Consider the following 24277-nt stretch of genomic DNA (forward strand, 5'->3'; position numbering starts at 1 on the left):
GGGTGGTATTCAGCCAGTTCAGACTGGTTCGGGCGAACTGGTAGCTCCAATGATCAGTTGGCCCCGCCCACCTGCCCCAGCTCTATCCTGTCCTTTATTTCCTACTTTGTAGCTGATTCCCCCCCCTCGCTGTTCTACTTACCATTGCTAACTTGGAAGGTAAGCAGCTGAGCCTCTAAATGCTCCATTTTCAGTGCTGCGCGCAAGCGACTTGGGCACACAAAGTGCGCACTCACTGAACCAGTTGTTAAAGCAGCAGCATTCCACCACTGCTGCAGTGGGTTCATTAAGAAGATGAACTAGAAACTTGTTTAAGTTTTACTTGTTTTTTTCATATTTGCTAGGCTTGGATGAACTCAAAGGCATCTTCTCTTGAAAAAAAATATCCTGCCATCTTCTCTAAACCTCACTGATTATTTGTGCAGGGAGAAAAATATATGTCTCTCTGGATTAAAAAAAAAATATGGAATAATCAACAGTCTTCTGCAGAGAAAGTGCCATCCACAACAAGAGCCCTTTTGTCAAAAGAATGAAAGCGACATTGAACCACAAGCTCTGAATTTTTGGGTATGCATGGGGCAATGTAATCAGAGCAGAAAAGTTACAGAGCTTTCAAAAGAACATCACTGATAAAGGCTGCCTTCCTGTGTTCCTCAGTGGCATGGCTCCCTGCTTCTATATGAATAGAGTAGAGTAGAGTAGAGTAGAGTAGAGTAGAATAGAATAGAATAGAATAGAATAGAATAGAATAGAATAGAATAGAATAGAATAGAATTCTTTATTGGCCAAGTGTGATTGGACACATAAGGAATTTGTCTTGGTGCATATGCTCTCAGTGTACATAAAAAGAAAAAATACATTCGTCAAGAATCAGAAGGTACAACATTTAATGATAGTCATAGGGAAACAGTCAATATAAATCTTAAGGATACCAGCAACAAGGTTACAGTCATACAGTCATAAGTGGGAGGAGATGGGTGATAGGAATGCTGAGAAGATTAATAGTAATGCAGACTTAGTAACTAGTTTGACAGTGTTGAGAGAATTATTTGTTTAGCAGAGTGATGACATTCGGGGAAAAAGTGTTCTTGTGTCTAGTTGTTCTGATGTGCAGTGCTCTATAGCATCATTTTGAGGGTAGGAGTTGAAACAGTTTATGTCCAGGATGTGAGGGGTTTGTAAATATTTTCATAGCCCTCTTTTTGACTCATGCAGTATACAGGTCCTCAGTGGAAGGCAAGTTGGTAGCAATTGTTTTTTCTGCATGTAGTGGAGAAGAACAGCTGCAGTCCTTCACTTTCCTAGATAAAATGGACCTCTGAATATAGATGATACTGTGTAGACTGCACCTCCAGGTAAAGGAATTGTTGGGAAAAGTGCTTTGTGATGTGTCAAGTGTCTTTTCAAACAAAAGTGTAAGCAACAAAAGTGCTTACAATGAGTTACCATCTCAATACTGCCAAGGTCAAATCCATCCCCACGTCACATAGTCTTATAGGACAGAAATGCAGCCTATCAACAAATTCAGATGAGAAGACTGACATGACCAGCTTAGGAATTCTTTCTGTATTTAGCCTTTTTTAAAGAAACTTTTTTTGTGGTGTGTCCCATCTCTTTTGTACATTTCAAACGTTCAGTTTGCAGATTTAACTGTTCTTCTCCATGATAGATTGTCTCAGTCCCTGCAGAAAACTGATTTTTAATTTCTTAAAACTGAACCCCTGTTTTGTAGAAGGTATCTTAGCTAAATATGTTTCATTGAGTTTGCCACTGGTTGGCAAGGAAAGAAAAGAATAAAAAGAAACCTAAAATATCTATATATATATATATTAGTATATTGAAATTTTTTTTAAAGAAGTCTCAGAACACAAAAATATAGTATTTTCCAAGTAGGAAAAGAAGTAGGCTTTTTCTCCCCAATCTCACTTATTTTTTGCATTTTTAATTTCTCTCTTTGAAACCTCTGTGCAATTGCTTCTCAGCATCAGATAGAGGAGAGGATTCTTCTGGTGACTAAAAGCATCATTGAGCATCATATGATGATTCTGTTCCATTTTAAAATAAATGAAGGAGCTCACTCGGTTGCTATTATCAAAACTTCCTTAGGTTAATCAGAGGCTGCTAATAAACAATTGGAACGGACCAAAACAGAAGTCTTGTTCTCCTCCGTGATGTACATTTCTTAAAAAACACTACTCATCTTGGCATGCATAGCCTTTCTCAATGGGTAAATGGATAGAAGGATAGATCGATGATTAATGCAGGTGAGAGGAGAGATTTGCAATTTGCATTACACCTCTGAGAGAATCCATTTTTCATCTAGAGTCTGGATACCCCTCCTACTGCACAGTGATATAATACTTACACACAGATTATATTTATATCCATTTAAGCGGAAAGAATGAAGGACTTCCAAAAATTAACAGGAGACAGCTGGTACATAGGAGGAAGGCTGTGGGTGGCCAAAAAAAAAGAAGAAGAATACTGGTGATGTAATAGCATAGACTAAGTTAGTGCTGTCTTAATAATGAGAATTTTGCTTCTTAAAATCCTTTTTTTTTTCTTTTGGTCAGATTTTTCTTTTACAAAAAAAGTATCATCTTTCACGGCAACCCTTTTTCAACAGACATATCAGTCATGGCAATAAATTTGTGTAAGGTATGAAAAAAAACATTGCACTGCCTACATTGATAAATAGATTTCATTTCATAATTTAGTGCAATGCACTGGTCACGGGCATGGCCTACTAGCCATATGTGTTAATCCCCCTTTCTAAAGTTGCAAATGCATAATCTATAAAAGCCGGGAATAGCAAATCCTGAAAGACCAAGGCTATATTAAAAAGTCTCAGAGCCACCATCCTATTAATAGTTAATAATTTAGGCAGGGATTGGCATTTCAATTATTGGAGAGACAGAGTGAATTTTAAGGGTATAGAAGAAGACAATTGGGAATCTTCATTGCACTCTGGCTGCCATCTTTGCTTATAGTTTTTATTCCAGTTTAACACCAGTTGCTTGAACACTGTTTACCTCACCTCCATGGTTGTAGAATTATTTTACATTACAAAGAGTCATCACCCTGGTGATCTACTGATGAAGACAAATGATGGTTTAGGATGTATACTTTCTCAGGTGCAGAGAAGAGCTAATGGAATATTAATGGTATTTATAAGCCCCAAACTATTAAAGGCATCCACTGCTCAAATTTCAAAAAAGAAAGGAAGAGAAAGGAAGGAAGGAAGGAAGGAAGGAAGGAAGGAAGGAAGGAAGGGAAAGAAAGAAAGAAAGAAAGAAAGAAAGAAAGAAAGAAAGAAAGAAAGAAAGAAAAAGAAGAGGGAGGGAGGGAGAGAGAGAATAGTTCACTCTTCTTCTCAATAGAATCCCTCACATCGATTGGGCCAATATTTTGAAAGTTCAGCTATGACCAAGGCTAACATTTTAAAGGAAGGTAAATGCCCTCTTAATCTTGACCATTATTATCAAAATATCTAGAGAGCAAATCAGTGGGATAACTTTCCAATATCTGTGCTTTCATCAAAGTTCTAAGCTGTGGAGCAGCCAATCTGCAGCCATTAGCACCTGAATGATTTATTCTTGCATCTTATGTGGTCGACAGTTAACTCTAGTGTGAACCTTTTAGTCACTTGCTATCCATCCTTATTATGTTCTACTACAATCCTCACTATAATCTACTGGTTATTGTTAAGCATATCATAAAAATGCTGACATCCTTTTTGTGCTGAAATACACCTATACCACATAAGGTTAAGGTTGGATGAATCACTTAAGCTTTAGTTGGCTTTGTTTCTGATTTTTCTGTCTCATTTCCCGCTTTTTGAAAGCGATGTGAAAATTCTAGTGATTTTTATAGGTACATTTGCAACAACAGAAGCATTTTCTCTGCCAATTTTCCCTAATATAGTTGCACTTTTGTGACTATCCTTCCAGATGTAGGGAGCTTGATTACACATTTTGGCTGTAGAGCTACGTTGAAAATTTGGAAAAGTGTGAATATGAATCATAAAAGTATTTTGATTCAGGTAAAGATTCAGAACATCGAATTGGACCATTTGCCTCTTCAGAAGAGCAGCCAAATCCTTTGTCTCAAAAGATTCATGTGTTAGAGCCTTGAAAATTCCCTATGTCCTGATAATGTAGACTGGCAAAGAACTACAAATGGCTTTCCATCCCATTCTGGTGGTACAGGTAATCCTCGACTTACAAACATTTCATTTAGTGACATTCAAAGTAACAGTGGCACTGAAAAAAAAAAGACTTACACTTGGTTCTCACACCCACCCAGTCACATAATCAAAGGAACTTGGCAACAAGTCTATATTTACAACAATTGCTGTATCCAATGGTCATATGAGTTCTATTTGCAACAAGCAAAGTCAAGAGGGGAAGCCAGATTCACTTAACCACTGCCTGACTTGCTTAAACATTGCAATAATTCACCTAAGAACTGTGGGAAGAAATCTGGTTCAGTTCCAAGCCAGGAGAAAGGCACTGGAGACAAAATGGAGGCTGGAGGCTGATTAGAAAGTGTCCATTTACTGATGGACAGGACCACGTTTGTGATTCTGATGCAGCTGATCACGTGGTGTTGAGAGTGAGGGGTTTTTATACCTTCTCTTGGGCTTTGCACTTGAGCTCCCTGTTTCTGTGCAAGAACATGTATTCTATTGGCTGTTGTAGGGGTCATAGCTGTCTCTGAAGGTTGTCTGAGCTCCCAGGTTTGGTTGAAGTTTGGAGGGTGATGCAATGTCCTTAGGAGATTGTGCAATGTGGTGAGCTCTGCTGCTAGATGATAGTGGGTTAATCCTATTATGTCTTGAGGGGTCATGTCTTAACCCCATTATCCTGGAACTGAAGGTCTTTTGTTTTGTAGATCAGATATCCCAGTCTTTCTTAATGGGCACAAAATATCTGCTGGGGGGTGGGAGCTGGGGCTCTGAGTTTCTGCCTCCATTAAGATTTTTCTTTTTCTTTTAGGGGAAATACTTTATCCTGCCTTTTAAAAATATTTCTCAAAATACTTTGTTCTTCTTGGGGGGTGGGGGCGGTGCTGACTTTCTACATGACTAAAAAAGCTGTAATATTGGGCACAAGTCACTTAACAATCACCTTGCTTAAAACCAGTGGTGGGTTTCAAAAAAATTTTTACTGCCGGTTCTGTGGGTGTGGCATGGCTTGGTGGGCATGGCTTGGTGGGTGTGGCAGGGGAAGGATACTGTAAAATCTCCGTTCCCACCCCACTCCAGCGGAAGGTTACTGCAAAAATCCCTATTTCCTCCCAATCAGCTGGGACTTGGGAGGCAGAGAATATATGGGCGTGGGGCCAGTCAGAATTTTTACTACCGGTTCTCCGAACTACTCAAAATTTCCACTAACAGTTCTTCAGAACTGGTCAGAACCTGCTGAAACCCACCTCTGCTTAAAACAATAGAAATTCTGGTCTCAGTTATGCTTGTAGGTCAAGAACTACCTGCGGTGTTTTGTTTTTCCCTTATATTTTGAGCAACCGGTGCTCTAAAATTTATTCTGAGTGAAATAAAGTTTCTTCTGGGTGGAACCCCAATATATTTCTGCCAATGACAGCTGCCAGCCCTCTGTCATGGTTAATTTTCTCTTTCCCTAATGTTAAATTCTCAGCGCCGAGAACCCTTTTCAGAGGCTGATGCAGAAGAATGGTGAAAAGGTTCTGCTAACCCTTTGTTCTGATATCGGAGCCCTTTCTCTGACCTTGGAATACAAGATTTATTCTTGTTCCAAAGATCCTACATCCACAGCCTGAATAGCCTTAATATACGTTATTGCTGAAGAATATTATTCAACATAATTTGAGCAACCAGCAGGCAGTATATGGCAATGGCCCATTTTTGAAATGAGATGCCAGCTAATTTTGTTTAATTTATATGTGCTAAAATTAACTAGATTCCCTTTCATCCAAGGAGACTAAACTAAAAGCATTAAAGGGAGAATGTGTTACCAATTTTCTTCATATCATTTCTCCCACTCCAATTTATTATATCTGTTTATAATGCAAATGACAGTTTTCCAAAGTTTTCTGTTGTTGTTACATAAATCTATTAGCCAGTTTTTTTTTTCTCTGCCAATCTTTAGGGTTTTTTTTTTAGATCAGAAATACTTAATGAAAATGGATGCATTTAACATTTAAAATACCCATAGAGAAATGAAGCATTGATAACATCAACCTCTATGTAGGCATTATGGCTGAGAAGTTTCCCCAGTTACAAATGAGGATAGAAAAATCCCATCCAGATGCATCTTTTCTAAAAGAGGTTGGGCTGTGCTTTACCTGGAACATTGGTGGCAGTGCCCAAGTTTGCAGCTCCTGACTTTCTCCACACATGAAAAGCATGAACAATTGTTCTTTCAAGCACCAGCAATTTTAAATAGAACAGATAAGCATGGGTGTCCAAGCATAGAAGGAAGTTAGTGTCAGAATGGTCAAAAACTTGGCAACTCCAAATCTCAACCAGCAAATGCTCTGTCTTACACATTGGAAAAAAGAATCTAAATACTAAATACAAACTCGATGGACATTACCTTGCAGATGACCCCCACCCTGTTAAAGACCTTGGAATTTTCATATCCAATGATCTAAGTGTCAAAGCCCACTGCAACTACATCGCAAAAAAGGCTTTAAGAGTTGTAAACCTAATCTTACGTAGCTTCTTCTCCAGAAACATTACACTACTAACCAGAGCTTATAAAACATTTGCTAGACCAATTCTTGAATATAGCTTGCCTGTCTGGAACCCATACCACATTTCAGACATCAATACAATTGAACGTGTCCAGAAATATTTTACAAGAAGAGTTCTCCACTCCTTTGAATACAACAAAATACCTTATGCCACCAGACTTGAAATCTTGGGTTTAGAAAACTTAGAACTCCGCCGCCTTTGACAGGATGATTCATAGAATCATCTATTGCAATGTCCTTCCTGTTGAAGACTATTTCAGCTTCAATCACAACAGTACAAGAGCAAACAGTAGATTTAAACTTAGTGTTAACCGCTTCAATCTTGATTGCAGAAAATATGACTTCTGTAACAGAGTTATTAATACTTGGAACACACTACCTGACTCTGTGGTCTCTTCTCAAAATCCCCAAAGCTTTAACCAAAAACTGTCTACTATTGACCTCACCCCATTCATAAGAGGTCTGTAAGGGGCGTGCATAAGAGCACAAATGTGCCTACCGTTTCTGTCCTATTGTTTCCTTTCATTATATCCAATTTTTAATTTTATTTATTTTATTTATTTGATTTTTATACCGCCCTTCTCCCGAGGGACTCAGGGCAGTGTACAGGCAGAATAAAACCAACAAAGAACAGTATACAAAGTTAAAATATCAATTAAAAACTTATTAAATGAGCCTGAAAAATTTAAGAAATTTACCATAAAACCAAAAACCCCATTAAAATTGCTAAAAATTTGAGTTTAAAATTCCATTCAGGCCAGCCCCGCGCGAATAAAGAGATATGTTTTCAGTTCGCAACGGAATTAACGGAATTAATATAGTTTTTACATGCTTATGCTTATATATACTGTTGTGACTAAATAAATAAATAAATAAATAAATAAATAAATAAATACCGGTAAATAAATAAATAAATAATAGTGGGATTTCCCCCCCCCCCCATAAAAACAGGGTTAAAAAGTTTTATTCTCTGATAAAAACCTAGGGAAAGTCTATTTGGGAATACAAAGCTAAATCTTATACAGGTAATCCTTGACTTACCACAGTTCATTTTGTGACTATGTGAAGTTATGACAGCACTAAAAAAATGACTTATGACTGTTTTTCATATTGTACTTACAACAGTTTTAGCATCACCATGGTCTTGTGATCAAAATTCAGACGCTTGCCAAGTGACTCAGAGTTATAATAATTGTAGTATTCTGGGGCCATGTGATCACTTTTTGCAACCTTCTGACAAGCAAAGTCAATGGGGAAGCCAGATTCATTTAACAACCATGTTACTAAACTAACAACTGCAATGACAACTATAGCAAGAAATGTTGTAAAATGGGGTAAAATTCACTTAACTGTCTTGCTTAGCAACATTCATTTTGGGCTCAGTTGTGGTTCTAAGTCAAAAACTACCTATAGTAGGTAAGGCCAAAGGTGTTGGTAGAGCTCAATTGTTTTTCAATTTTGTCTAATTTTTTATGAATTTTGTACTGCTTTTCTATTTACTGAATATCCAGAAAAAGGTTGTTGATGACACACATCATCCTTTGGTTCTGTACTGCGCAAGCAGTAGTGGGTTTCAATTACAAGTTGTTCCACTTATTAATTGTTCTAACTGTCAGGAAATTTCTCCTCAGTTCTAAGTTGCTTCTTTCCTTGATCAGTTTCCACCCATTGCTTCTTGTTCTACCCTCAGGTGCTTTGGAGAACAGCCCGACTCCCACTTCTCTGTGACAGCCCCTGAGATATTGGAACACTGCTATCATGTCTCCCCTAGTCCTTCTTTTCATTAAACTAGACATACCAAGTTCTTGCAATCATTCTTCATATGTTTTAGCCTCCAGTCCCCTAATCATCTTTGTTGCTCTTCTCTGCACTCTTTCTAGAGTCTCAGCATCTTTTTTACATCGTGGCGACCAAAACTGGATGCAGTATTCCAAGTGTGGCCTTACCAAGGCATTATAAAGTGGCACTAACACTTCACGTGATCTTGATTCTATCCCTCTGTTTATGCAGCCCAGAACTGTGTTGGCTTTTTTAGCAGCAGCTGCACACTGCTGGCTCATATCTAAATGGTTGTCCACTAGGACTCCAAGATCCCTCTCACAGGTACTACTATTGAGCAAGGTACCACATATACGGTACCGGTGCATTTTGTTTTGCCTAAATGTAGAACCTTACTTTTTCACTGTTGAATTTCATTTTGTTAGATAGCCCAATGTTCAAGTCTGTCAAGATCTTTCTGTAACTTGAGCCTATCTTCTGGAGTGTTGGCTATTCCTGCCAGCTTGGTGTCATCTGCAAATTTGATGAGTTCCCCATCTATCCCTCGTCCAAGTCATTGATGAAGATGTTGAAGAGTACTGGGCCTAAAACAGAGCCTTGGGGTACTCCACTGCATACTTCCTCCATGTGGATGTAGTTCCGTTGAGGACTACACGTTGAGTGCGGTTGGTCAGCCAGTTACGAATCCATCTGGTGGTGGTGCTGTCTAACCCACATTTTTCTATTTTACCTAGTAGTAGGTTATGGTCTACTTTATTAAATACTTTACTGAAGACCAAGTAAATTATATCGACAGCATTCCTCTGGTCTACTAATTTTGTCATTTTGTCAAAGAATGCAATAAGATTGGTCTGGCATGATCTGTTTTGACAAACCCATGTTGGCTTTTGGTTATTACTTTGTTTGCTTCTAGGTGTTCGTGATTCGTTGCTTGATTATCTTTTCCAGAATCTTCCCGGTATTGAGGTCAGGCTGATAGGTCTGTAGTTTCCTGGATCTGTTTTTTCCTTTTTGAAGATGGGAACTACATCAGCTCTTTTCCAGTCCTCTGGCAGCTCCCCTGTGCTCCAGGATCTTTGAAAGATATAGTTCAGTGGTTCTGAGATCACGTCTGCCAGTTCCTTCAGAACCTTGGGGTGTAATCCATCCGGTCCTGGTGATTTGAACTCGTCTAGGGTAGACAGGTGTTCACTTACCATTTTCTTTCCTATTTTAACTTGTGTTTCTAATCTGTTTTTTGTAGTGCTGTTTTTGATAGGTTGGATTGTTTTTTCCTTTTGTGTAAAGACAGATGCAAAATATGAGTTAAGTAGATCTGCTTTCTCCCTGTTGCTTGTCATCTTCTTGCCACTTTCTCCCAGCAATGGGCCAATTGTTTCCTTGACTTTTTTCTTGTTTTTAACATGTTGGAAGAAGCTTTTTTTGTTATTTTTTACTTTTGTCACTAGCCTTTGTTCATTGTGAGCCTTAGCTTTCCTCACTTCATCTTTACAGGCTCGGGCTATTTGCTGATATTCTGCCTTAGTTATTTGCCCCTCTTTCCACTTTTTATATTTGTCCTTTTTGTCTTTCAATTTGTCAGATAGTTCTTTATGCATCCACGCTGGTTTCTTTTGAGATCTATTATTTTTCTTCTTCATTGGTAACATTGGCTACCAGTTCGCTCATGGGCACATGTGTACGTGAGCACAATGCTTCTGGGTATGCATGCACAAAATGCTTCTGTGCATGCTCAGAAGCTTCTGCACATGCACAGAGACGTCCGGGCCACTTTTATCCTCTAGATCAGGGGTCCCTAACCCTGGGCCATAGACCTGGTACCAGTCCATGGCTTGTTAGGAACTGGGCTGCACAGCTGGAGGTGAGTGCCAGATGAGTGAGCAAAACAGAAAGCATCCCTTCCCAATAGTGACAAAATTGTCTTCCACAAAACTGGTCCCTGCTGTCAAAAAGGTTGGGGACCAGTGCTCTTGATAACCTGGCAGAATAGCCCAAAGGAAGTTGTTGTTCTTCCAAAGTTTTCTGAAATGCCTTGTTAGCAGTGTACTTATCATGACTCTCATCATTTCCCATAGATAGGGAGCAATAGTCTTCCAAATCAGAATATAACATATGCATCAAGCTTCAAAGCTGTTGCAACTATTATTCTCAGCTTGCCAGTGGACTATGGGGGAGATATAATTTAGGTTTCAGACATCAAGATGCCAAGCGTCAGAACCAAGGACATTTGCCAGATGCTTATCAGAGCCAGAAAGACTTTCTCATAACAATACCAGGAGGCTCAATTGGACAATGTAACCTACTCTTAATTGGAGAGGGGCAGAACCTGAACTTGGACTATGTGGATTTGTATGGGAAATAGCCAGATCTAGTTTTGCCCTCATTGGTGCCAAAATGATGTACTCAATAAAGTTTTGCAATAACAGATTCGATCATCTCGACCGTGCTTACTTTGGTTGGGTTTGTCTGTTCGAACTTTGATAATATGAACTCATTGGGAGACTGACTTTGGGTCAGTCAGTCTTTGTCTCTCTCTCTCTCAACCCAATATATTTTTCAGGGTTGTTGTCATGATAAATCATATCAGGAAGAGGAGGAGGAAGAGAAAAAACCAGGGGTGAAATGCTCCCGGTTCAGACCTGATCACCAGATCCGGTAGCGATGGCGGCAGGTGGTTCAGAGAACCGGTAGCAAAAATCTCTACCCTCCCCCCCCCCACATACCCAGCTGAGCCGCACAATCATAAGAAGTTTTTTTGTTTTTTTTACTTTTAAAAGCATTTTTTCTTTGGCTGAAAAAAGTAAAAACAAAAACCTCTGATGATTGCGTGGCTCAGCTGGGATCGTCAGAACCTTTTCAAAGCATTTTTTCTACAACCTCTTCGGCAAAAGAGGCTGTAAAAATGCTTTTAAAGGGTTCTGGCAATCAGGCAACAAAGCTGGGATCGTCAGAACCCTTTAAAAGCTTTTTTCCCTCTGAGGATCCCAGCTGAGTTGCCTGATCATTAGAGGCTTTTAAAAGCATTATTTAACAACCTCTTCAGCCAAAGAGGTTGTAGAAAAACTGCTTTTAAAAGTAAAAAAAAAAAAAGGTGGCCACGAACACCCAGTCACATTATCCCCCCACCACCAAGCCTCACCCACAGAATCAGTAGTAACAAATTTTACATTTCACCTCTGGAAAGAACATATACCACCCTGGGCTCATGACTGAACATATCTAGCAAGCAAAGAATGCTTCCTATTATAACATTTGTTTCAGTGCAAATACATCTTTTGACAATCATACAAAATCATAACCGCCCTCAGAATTAAAGTAAATTTCAGATAATGCATAAAAACAGGCCTCCTAATAAGTGATACTACCGCATTTGTCAGAGAATTAATCTTGACCAATGTTGTGTCCTCTTCGTCCAGGTGTGGTACGGTCTGTATGGAGTGAGAGATAAGGCTCAAGGAAATGAAATCTTTCTTTCACTAGGAATTAAGCTATCATATTCACTACAAGAAAAGCCACAATGATTGTGGCTTTCACTTAGTAGAGATGACTGCTGCTAAAATTGCATTGCCTGATGTTGTGCTGGAAGTGGCCTAGTTGAAGAGAGTGTTTAAGCCATTACTCTTGATGTAAGTCTTCCTAGAGAGGTACAACGAGATGATAATGAGAGATATAAGATCATAGTTGGATTCTTTCAATAAATAAGTATTAGTCTCTGCAATTATCTTCAGCAGTTGAGTTTCAGAAGCTCTTATATTCTAGTTTGGGGTGGGCCCATCAACCTATTTTCATATGACCCTAATCTTAAACTGAAAAGCTCTTTGTTACTTATTTGTTCAGGTTTTTGTTAAGAGATATGCTTCTTGACAGCCCATTGCTTCAAAGAGAGAGGAAAGAGTGTCAGAAATACAGTAGTGTGAGAGAAAACAAAGTGTAACTGCAAGGAGAAAAGGGAAGTATCAGAGTAAAAATATGAACTTTCAATCTTTTTCAACTCTGGCCCAAGCTAATGCTTGTTGCAGCTCCCTTTATTCCTAGAACAGTGTTTCTCAACCTTAACAACATTAAGATGTGTAGATTTCAACTTTCAGAATTCCCCAGGCAACATTTTGGGATTTGAAGTCCACATATCTTTAAATTGGTGCCCATATCTTTGTTGAGATTTTGTGGTGGTGGAGCAGGTGGAAAAAATGATTTTTGGTTCTATGTAGCAAATGTCAAATTATTGTGCTTTGCTTTTTCATACGTTACGGCAAAAACCGTAGCTTAGCATTACATGGTTTAAACTTGGCTTTTTCTGTTCCTTGCTCTTTTCCCCCTGTAAGGCAACATCTGCTTTGAGTTTAAATGTAGACATAAATAGGCATGCCATGGAAATCTTCACTATGTTGACTGAAAGTGTTGTGAATTACATTCAACACATTTAGAAGGTATTATGTGTGACAGCTGTCCTATATCATTGTACATAAGGATTTAGACTTGCTAAATGGAATAATAAAATCTGAAATCAATTTTCTCTGTATTTTTCACTTATTCTTAAATGTTCAGTGTTTATTTATTTACAATAACTTCCATGTTTCTTCAGCTGGGCTGATTCTACATGATTTATAAAAACCCCAAATTCTGCAAAAATACAACAAACCATCACCATAAACAATTTTTCAACAATTCCATCTCTTACTCTTATAAAGATGCTCAGCCAGATGGGAACAGCCAGGTCTTTACAGGCTTCCTAAATGTCATTGGAGGAGGTAGGAGGGGAATACAACATTGGAAGCTCACATAGTACTAGTGTTTTATGGCAGCAACAACTATAACTTGCTAATAAATAGGCAGCCTCATTTTGCACCATTAAATTTTCTGGATGGTCTGTTCAAGGCCAGGTAGAATGAGCTGCAGTAATCTAGCAATTTTGCCTGTTCCAGGAAAAACTGTAACTAATGTATTAGCTAAAGCTGGGCAAAACCCTTCTTGTCCATGCCCTCAATCTGCTCTTCTATGACTCCAAGATTACCCCGATGGAAGGTCAACCCCATCTAGACAGAAACTTGAAACTATCTTGTAAACGGCTGGCATCTAGATAAACTTTAAATGCTTGCTAATTTGTCAGTGTGGCCTGTTGCTGGTCCTTTAAATCCAGCCTTAACTAATGAGGGTTGGATTACTCTAAAATGTCCCACTGGGTTGGATCCTGTGGATGCAATAAGGGCAGAGATACATTGATGCATTGCCATTTTACTAACATGGTGCTAGTCATAATTGCTGTTTTGTTTAACCTCACACTGTCAAAATCTCTCCTGTTATTCACTCCCCAGCAATCTTCAATATATTATGGAGGATTGGCAAACAGGAAGAGATCACTCAGGTCCAATTGAATCAATACTTAGTATTCCAGAGATTGAATAGGTACCCGATAAAACTGTTAGCCTTGCAAGGCAGTCCAGACAAGAAGCATAGCTATAGTAGATTACTAGCTCTTTCTTTATTTTATGGTCACATTAACAGGATCTTGTAAGTCTGAAAGGATTCCTCTCCTCCTTCAGTTTTTCGGTCCTGAAAACAAGGGAGGGTCCTTCTGAGATGCTTTTACCACCCTTCTTTCTTTGGGCTCAAATTTCATTTATCAAACCATTGTCTAGGCTATGGCTCTTTCTTCCATTCCCCAATATCATTCCCACAGACCATTATGCTGCTCTAGAAATCATTAGGAAACTCTCCACATGCTTACTTGCTTCCCACCTTTATTATTTTTACAAATAAAGTATCCAACACACCTTCTTCTCCTATTTTACTCTAAACCCTATGAGGTGAGTTAGGCTGAGAAAGACAGTGACTAGCCCAGGGTCACCCAACTAGCTTTCATTGTTAAGGCAGGACTAGAACTCACAGTCTCCTTCTTTCTAGCCTGAAGCCTTAAGCACTAGACCAAACTGTCTCCTTTGAAAATTCATTGGATTCCTCTGTAAGCCCTTCAAAGTAGGCCAGATCAAGAAGGACTATTGGGACTCTAAAGTTAACAGAATCTTGAAGCCTGACAGAGGCTTCATGATTCCCTCTGTCCTTTCTTATACCCTAGAGAATCAAGATAGTATTATTTTAAGTCTCTTTCTTTATCTTGGTACTTTCCTAGTTGTTTAGTTTACAGCCTCTGAATTAAAAGGTCTTGTACTCCCTTCTCTGAAGTTATCTTTGCTTCCCTCTACATCACGGTAGGAGTGAAATTCAGTCGGTGCTATCTGGCTCAGGCGAACTGGTAGCAGCGGCTGTGGGAGACTCCGCCCACCCACATGGACATAATGATGTTGCTTTTTTGTGACAATTTAAGCCTCTGTTTATGTGCGGAAGGCTTTGTACGTGCACAGACAACGGTGCATACACATTGCGAACCAGTACGGAAGGTAAGTGAATTTCACCCCTGCATCACGGATGTGAAACTCGCCATGTCACATTGCCATTGCATGATGTTTCACAACATTTTTCCCTTTCATGGAGTTGGGGTGGGCAAGGCCTGCATGTGACACATCTGGCCTGCGGTCCACCAGTTTGACACCCCTGGTCTATATCATCAGATGCAGGGGTGGTATTCACTTACCTTCGCTACCAGTTCACAAATGTGAGTGTGCGCCTTATGCGCATGCACAGAGCATCAAAAATGGGATGTGATGATGTCTGGCCGGGTGGGTGGAGCCTCTCACAGCTGCCACTACCAGTTCATCCGAACGGGATAGAACTGGCTGAATACCACCACTGATCAGATACTTTGGGAGACCATCCTATTTGATTCATCCTTTCTGAAGGACAATTCCATGACAAAGTGCCAATTGAAATGCCCCCCACAACAAATTACATCTCATCTGTTTCAGTGTGAACATCAGATCTAACATGTTTGCATTGGGCCCATTAGGATTTGGAGAGGCCCATGAGAGTCATGGGAGGCAGCCATGAATTCTTGAGTTGCCTCTGATCTCAACACCAACAACGGCAGCTTGAATTTGCCCAGCATCAACATCTTTTTGTGATTTTTGTTTGTTAGCTAGTAGTTTACTTATTCAATGTGGTAATTTTAATTAAATATTGTAATTGCCGGATTTCTTATTATTGTAGGGTTTCTTATTCTTGTTTTAAAGGAAAAGTAGAAAAGAAATAGCACAAATATACTTTGTGGTAAACTGGAATAGATGAAAAGTAGTACAAAGTTTTGAAGGTGAAATGTTTTGGCCCCAAAATATGCCAATACAAATTCATTCCTCATCCAAGAAGGTCCCATTAAAATCTCACTCCAAGTAATGCAATTTTGACATTGTTCACCCTTGACTGGAAAGTAGCTCATTTTTGAAACAAATCTCATAATTACAGAAATGAAGTGAGGTGAGGTGAGGTGAGGTGAGGTGAGATGAAGTGAAGTTTATTGGAAATAGTCCATTTGGATTATCTAATAAAGTGAGAATGCTCTCACTTTATCAGAGAATCTGAATGGATTATTTCCAATAAACCAGAGCAGTTCATTCCAATGTGGAATGTTTCCATTCTGAGTTCAAGGTAGGATGTTTCCAGATCATAATGTTTCAGCCTCAAAATGTTTTGCACAACTCTAGTGAACCGTGTATTTTATCCTTCTTCTATTGCATTGAAAGTGGAAAATGAATGTGATGTAACTATGTTTTCTCTTCGGATTTGCTTTGGTTTTCCCAAATGTTACCATTTTGTTTCCATGGTTCACTTTGAAGTTGCCTAGATAACAACAGTCTCATTTAAATTAAAATAAAGCTCACTGGATGTAATGGTTTGAAAAAGCAGGGGTAATTAGATTGCATTACCCCTGGTTATAATACATCTGATATATTTATATGCTGCAAGTTTTCAATTAATCCAGATGGTACAGACTCAACTGTTCTTTAGATCAGGCAATGTAGCAATTTTCCTAATATACTTATAAGATATGAATGCCTTAATATTTCAGCACTACACAGAAATCAATCTGCTGGAGTAGATTTCTGCTTTCTTGCCATAGGCTATATTGTGGCAGATTCAAGATAGAATTGGTAGAATACTTCTTAGATGTATTTTATCTGGAGCAGAGACCCAGTTAGAGATAGGAGTATTAAATGGGAGAAATTGTCCTTGTATAGAAGTGCATTCAGTGTTAATGTGTATTTTATGTGTTGGATATTGGGATTTATAGGCAAGCCCTTGTGCATCAACAATGCTGTGCATTAAGAAAAATGAAGATGAAAGGATGCCCTCCAACAGGAAAAAAAAATCAAATGTAAAATAATTCTTAGGCTAAAACATAATTGTATAAGAATAGCAGAGAAGAAGCCCAGAGATGACATTCATGATTCATGAATGAGCCCTGGTGGCTCAGTGGTTAGAATGCAATATTGTAGGCAAACACTGCCCACAGCCAGGAATTTGATCCTGATGAGGCTCAAGGTTGACTCAGTCTTCTATCCTTCCGAGGACCCAGATTGTTGGGGGAAATATGCTGACTCTGTAAACCAATTAGAGAGGGCTGTAAAGCACTATGAAGCAGTATATAAGTCTAAGTGCTATTGCTATTCATCAATCATTAGATGTAATCATTCATCTTAAGGGTTTGGTGTTAAAACTACAATTCTGTACGTTTAACTATAACTTCTTACTGTCTCTGCAGGAGATGCCAAGCTTCGTTTTGGCAACAGCCATACCTCAGTCACCTTGGGCAGCCTCCTGGATGACCAACACTGGCACTCAGTTCTCATTGAGCGATTCAATAAACAAGTGAATTTCACAGTGGACAAGCACATGCAACATTTCCGGACTAAGGGAGATTCTGATGATTTGAATATTGATTATGAGGTGTGTTGGGCATTTTATGATAATAAAAGCATTCATTGAGACTGCAGAGAACTAGACATAATGGCCTATTTTGCTTTATGAGCAATATAAATATTTCTATTGTCCTCAATAACATTCTTACAAAATTCAGGAATTAATATGTTTTTTTTACCATTTAAAAGAGTTGGGGGACCACAATTTATGTACTGAAACCATAAACAGAAGCCATAACATAGATTAAAGCATACTTTGAGATTTATACTAGGAGTGGAAAAACTTTGATGGCTGCAGGTTATTATTTATTATCCCTTTGTTCGAGGGAACAAAGATCAAGAATGCGAAGTGGGGTGACCATGTAACATGTGAGGATGGGGCTGTTTTTGTTACTATATTATTAGTATGGGTTTTTGTACAGTCAACTGGATATTTAGATTGGATTCATCATCTTTATCTACCTATTGATTCCTTCCAAGGACCTGGGAGAAGCAGTTGAAGTTGTTTGATGGTATTAAAGGTATTGTCATAGGACATAAGTTTTTCCAGTAAAGCTGCCTTTTGCAATTGACAGTGATTTTGTCAATGCCACTGGTGTTCAAGTGATGCTCCAGAAGTTTGAGGATTGCACCCAAGGCACCTATTACTACGAGTCTTTGTTTCTTTGTTTTCAATCTCATATATTTGCAATTAATATTTTCAGTTTTTGTGTATTTTTCTCACATTTTTCTATTGTTTAGTATCTTCTTTTTTTAAAAAAATTAACAGTTTTATTGAGCCAACTTTAGGTCTTTATTATATATTTATAACTTTATTCTGTTTCTATGCCATCAAATCCCTTTTTACTCATAGTGGCATGTTTTGTATGTTTCCCACTAAAAATAGCAAGAACCCTTTAGTTTTCAACACGAACATCACCAAAACTCATTTCCATAAAATGTTTGTTGGGTTACTAAAAGAGATCCATGGGACCCTGAGGACATAGATTATCCTACTCTGCCTAAAGGCAAGGTTACAAATTATTAAAAATGAAAAGGGTTTCGGTGCTGCAACTCCCCACATCAAGTTGGCTGAGGTTTTTGGACAGTATAGTTTAGCTTCAAATGAAAGGTCTCAGATTTCCTTATCCTGCCCTAAAAATTACAATTATTATTCTAATCACTCTATTAAATAAGCACCAAGTGGCATGTTATAAATAACTATGTTGTAACTGTTATATTTCAATGTAAGTGAGAAGAATAGTGCAACTACGAAAAAGCCATATAAAAGTGCTTTAGTTAAATATAAGAAAATAAAAACTCACAATAATATGGCCAAATATATGTGGGGATTGTTGTTGTTAGTTGCAAAGTCCTGTCCAACCCATGGACAATGTTCCTCCAGGCCTTCCTGTCCTCCACCATCCTCTGGAGTCCATTTAAACTCACACCTACTGCTTCAGTGAGTGCATCCAGCCACCTCGTTCTCTGTCGTCCTGTTCTTCTTTTGCCTTCAGTCTTTCCCAGCATTAGGCTCTTCTCCAGTGAGTCCTTCCTTCTCATTAGGTGGCCAAAGTATTTGAGAATCTGGCCTTCTAAAGAGCAGTCAGGGTTGATCTCCTCTAGGACTGACTGATTTGGTTGCTTTGCAGTCCAAGGGACTTGCAGTAGTCTTCTCCAGCTACATAGTTCAAAGGCCTCAATGTCATGGATATGGGGAATTCTGCAAACCGAAGTCCACACATTTAAAAGTTACTGAGATTGAGAAATACCCATGTAGTTGGTAGAGGGGAGGTTCTTTCTGATATTTTTATCTCATTTATGTATTTGTTTCTCTAACTAGTCATTTCATGCATGATAGCATGGTTCCAAAAGGGGGACTTGTTTTCTTTAACTTCAACTTTGACTTTTTCACATTTTCTCCAAGCTGACCACTTACTATAATTATATCATTTGTCCTCCTATGTTTCTATGAGAATTCTTAGTCGTCTGGGTCATGGTTATCCCAAAGGTGCCTTTTCAGAAGGCAATTGGACTTGGTTTTTTTTTCTTGAAGATGTTTCGCTTCTCCTGAGATGAAGAAGCTTTTTGGATGAGAAGCGAAACATCTTCAAGGGAAAACAAAGTCCAGTTGCCCTCTGAAAATGCACCTTTAGTCCTCCTATGTTCCTTGTCTCCTTATGTGACTATGAAGGTATATACAAAGGGAATAGCATGCTTACATTTTGCTTTGAATGTTTCCAAGCATAGGTATTTCTGCGGCAGAAAGTTGGAAATCTAAAATAACTTCTTAAAACTCTAGTTGTCCAAGTGTGTGAGCTGTAGAAAAAAAAAAGCTAACTCAAGTATTTAAAAATGAGATGAATATTTTCTCTGGCACTAACACCTACTTGAATGTCCTGGAACTTAGACCCCAATTTAAATGTGCATTGGATCTTATCCTTAGGCTTAGAAGGCCATCCTTGTCTATTGATGCTTAAGAAATCTCACATGGGTATTTTAATTAGCTTGGAGGAAGATGGAGCCAGTCAGAATTTTTACTACCAGTTCTCCAAACTACTCAAAATTTCCGCTACCGGTTCTCCAGAACTGGTCAGAACCTGCTGAAACCCACCTCTGCTGCAGAGATAAGTTGGGTCCCACCTTGATACTCTTTCAAAAGATCCTGAAGATATGATTTAGCCAGTAGACTTGGGGACCCCAGGTGATACGGAACAGGTTTGTCTGAATTTTATCACTGGGTGAGTTGGTGGGTAAGGGTTTGTTAGATTTTGTATTTGTGGTTTTTACTTCTGTAAGCTGCCTGGAGTCAGTTGGTCAGCCATATAAATGTTTTAAATAAATAAATAATGAAGTGGCACAGAGTAGAAATAGGTTGATTGATTTTCCATCTCACTGATATTACAGAGTACTAATATTCTCATGCAGCTGTACTACTTGTACTGGACTATAGCTAGTAACTTCCCCAGCAATTACAATAATATGTTGGCTGGGGTATGATAGAATATGACACATCACAGCTGAACCAGCAGTCCTCTCCTCCAGGCAATTGGCCTTTCTCCATGTGCTGGCAGTGCACAATCACAGATGACTTGATCAGTTATGCATTAGTCTTTTTTTTTTCCTAGGCTTCCCAACTGCTGTAAAGAAGGATGAGAAAGTAGCAATTTCTACTTCCTGGTGTTTTAGTGGAGAAAGGGCGAGCAACTTACTTGTCCCCTTTCCACTCGTCTGTGGTTATAGAAGTTGAAAACTGAAGCAGCCAGAGATAGAGGGCTTTCAGGGGCTTCTTCAGATGACCATCTTGATTGTCATGAAGGGACAATTAACTCCTTAGGAAGAAGTCCGGACAACATGGAATGAGTTAGTAGACTAGGATATTTGCTGGATAATACAGGCCTGCCAAAGGCTACAATTATGGTCCTATTGAGGTTAATTACCTTGGTTAATTAGCAGGGTTTTTGAACCTGTGTAACACATTGCCTGGCCCATCCCCATGACCCAGTTAAATATGTCTTATGATAATTTCTTTAGAAGGCTAGATTAAGAAAGGCTATAATAAAACAACACTTACCAACTGTAACAATTTAATTATAGAACCTAATATAAAATACAGAAATCTCACAATTATGTTTGGTCAATTTATGTCTAATGATTACCTACTTTAGTCCAGAGATTTAAATGGGGCCACTGTACCCCACTAATACTATTGTCTATTGAAAGTTTATTTTAGTAATTTTAAGGGATTAAAGGTGCAGCTACGGAAAATAAAAGGATTAGTTAGGTAATTAAAAGTATAATTGATCACCAAAGGAAGTGCTTTTCTCCCTTCCAATAATGCAGGAGCATAATTGATATTGACTGTACACTTTTAATTTTATTTTCTGTAAGTCCAGACTGGAGGACAAAATAAGAAAGAGCAAAGGTAGCAAGTAATAATGAGTTCCAGAATGAGAATGGATCTTTAAATCTAATTCACCCTGCCAGTAATTTGGAACCTAAAATTATATTGCTAAACAAAAAATCTATTATTGTACTGCTGTGCTTTTTGGAAGAAAGTTTTGATGCTTCTTTTCCATATGAAATTGGAATGAATGTCGATTTCAAACGATTTCAGCTTTTGACCTCTGGAAGTACTTTTTCCAACCCAATGGATAACCTATGGCAAAAGAAAAGTAGAGAGAATAAACTAGAATTATTAATTTGATCTTTATGGATTGTCCTTCTGCAGGGCATTTCTTTCATTAACACCTAGAAAGTGATCTTTGGTCAGAATCATACAGCTATTGGAGCATTAAAATTTGAATTTGTTCTTGTCTCAAAGCTCAGTTTTGGAGGAATCCCAGTCCCAGGAAAACCAGGAACCTTCCTGAAGAAAAATTTCCATGGTTGTATTGAGAACCTATATTACAACGGAGTCAATATCATTGACCTAGCCAAAAGACGGAAACCACAGATCCACACAGTGGTAAGAACTTAAAGCACCTTTCTTTTTGTTTTTTTGGGGTTTTTTTGGGGGGGGGAGGGGAAGGGGGTTGAGTTTTTGTTTCCCTGAAATTGTTCTTGTTGACAAATTTGCTCACCCTGTAAAGCAGGTTTCTTAGATAAGAAAATTTTTCTTCCTTCCTTCCTTCCTTCCTTCCTTCCTTCCTTCCTTCCTTCCTTCCTTCCTTCCTTCCTCCCTCCCTCCCTCCCTCCCTCCCTCCCTTTCTTTCTTCCGTCTTTCCTTCCTTCCTTTTCTACCTTCCTTCCTTCCTTCCAAAAGAAAGTTTCTTAAAACCCGGTACAGGCTAAACAGTGAGTTAAAAATCCCCACAAGAATGGATTTGAAAGTTTCAGCAATCTGGGTTTAAGTATGCATTTTGAAGGAACGTTTAAAAGAGCTGGCAGCTGAAGGAAATAAATATGAGAAGTACTGTTGTTACTGGAAGTGCATTAAATATAAAAAACTGAGACTCGGAAGCACATTTTGAAAATGTGTATTCCATTTTTGTTTGCTAGCTCAGGCCCACATCCTGAATTGGGGGCATCTGCAGAAGGGATGGTGAATCAGAAAATGCAAAATGGTGATTGTGATTATGCAATCAAAGTCCTGTTCTATGTGTCATCAAGTACACATCTGAAAGGCTCAAGTTTTCCAGCAAACCAAAAGGAGCTAGTAGGCCATCTACAACTTATAATTGCAGGGCTGCAGCATCCAATCTGTAGGACAAATAGGAAGAAGACTAGCAGAGTGCATTCATGAACACCAAACAGCAGTCAAAAAATATAATGAAAATTCCTTAATGCCACAACACATAGATAGATTCAACCATAATTTCTACTGGGAAACTATTAACATCTTAAGCTAAGCCAAATCAAAATAATATGGAATTCCTGAAAGCTGTGCATTCAGACAAATCAGTCATCAACAAACACATAGTGATACTGTAAATCACAATATATATATATATTTTTTCGTAGGTTTTCACAGGTATATGTATGCAGGTTCTGGTATATTCGGGTCTTTTCCCATGTAAGATTGGAAGTATTTAGGCAATGTTTCGATGAGATCTCACTCATCATCTTCAGGCTTTGGCTTTGTTCTTATGTGAGCATTTGCTCCTAGAAGCATTTGCTCCTAGAAGCACAAAGCTGTAAACATCAGCCTGAAAATGACGAATGAGACTTCGTTGAAATGTCACCAAGACACTTCCAATTTTACGCGGGAGAAAACCCGAATAACCAAAGACCTACATACAAACACTCGCATACATACAAAAACTCAGGAATATATCTATATATCTATATCGATCTCTCTCTCTCTCTCTCTCTCTCTCTCTCTCTCTCTCTCTCTCTATCTATCTATCTATCTATCTATCTATATAATTTTTTTTCTGAGGTTTTCACGGGGTATAGGTCTTTGGTTGTTCGGGTTTTCTCCCATGTAAAATTGGAAGTGTCTTGGCGACGTTTCAACGAAGTCTCCTTCGTCATCTTCAGGCTTCAGCTTCGTGCTTCTGGGAGCATTTGCTCCTAGAAGCATTTATATGTATATATATATATATATGGTAATTCTCTCTACCAGTTCACATTCAGATAAACAGGGATCAATACCAGAGAAACAATAAGGCAGAAAGCAATACACTGATTACGGTTCTGTGGGTGTGGCTCGGTGTGCATGGCAGGGGAAGAATACTGTAAAATCTCCATTCCCACCCCACTTGTCGTGTCCCACTCCTCCTCAGATGGCCGGGTCTGGGAAGTCTGTATCAAGTATGGCCACGAAGCCTCTGCAGCTTTGCCAAATTCCTGTCAGAGTTCTCAGGGCAGGCAGGAATCCAAGGTGTGACTTCAGCAACCAGATTAGACTTTGCCTGACTCAAGGAATGCCAGAAAGCAGATCCTTTATATAGGCCATGGGGTGTGGCTCCATGACTCAGCACTTATCCAGGCCTGCCCCTCCCTTCCTTTTGCTGACGTCGCCTCTCCATTCTCCGGAAGCGGGGATCTGTCCACATTTTGTCAGCTACCGGCAATTCTAGCTCGTGGCTGGCTTCTTGCTCACACACTGTGGGGGGAGGTTTATTTGCTCAGTCTGTCCGGGCATGGTGCCAGGGCTGGGGGTTGGAGGCATGCCAGGCCATTTTTCTTCACTATCAGTCTCTGGCTCAGATAACAGGAGATGGGAGGGGCCCGGCTGCGGAGAGGGGGCCAGGGGAGGCACAACACCACTCCAGGGGAAGGATACTTTAAAATCTCCATTCCCTCCCCAATCCAGGGGAAGGATACTGCAAAATCTCCATTTCCTCCCTATCAGCTGGGACTTGGGAGGCAGAGAGTAGATGGAGGAGGGGCCAGTCAGAATTTTTACTACCGATTCTCCGAACTACTCAAAATTTCCACTACCGGTTCTCCAGAACTGGTCAGAACCTGTTGAAACCCACCTCTGCAGCACACCCACCAAAATTGGCCGGACAAGTTAATATATATAAACA

General features: G+C 39.1%; 1 protein-coding gene across 1 annotated transcript in view; it reads left to right on the forward strand.

The window, feature by feature from the left end:
- Positions 1-24277, forward strand: part of CNTNAP5 (contactin associated protein family member 5) — a 472018-nt gene that overhangs the window by 223233 nt on the left and 224508 nt on the right. The window contains exons 6-7 of the mRNA XM_058195711.1: positions 17165-17349; positions 21625-21768. Of these exons, the coding sequence (XP_058051694.1) occupies positions 17165-17349; positions 21625-21768 (329 nt within the window). The remainder of the gene's footprint in view (positions 1-17164; positions 17350-21624; positions 21769-24277) is intronic.

The sequence above is a fragment of the Ahaetulla prasina genome, chromosome 1 (assembly GCF_028640845.1).
Source record: "Ahaetulla prasina isolate Xishuangbanna chromosome 1, ASM2864084v1, whole genome shotgun sequence".
NCBI lineage: Eukaryota > Metazoa > Chordata > Lepidosauria > Squamata > Colubridae > Ahaetulla > Ahaetulla prasina.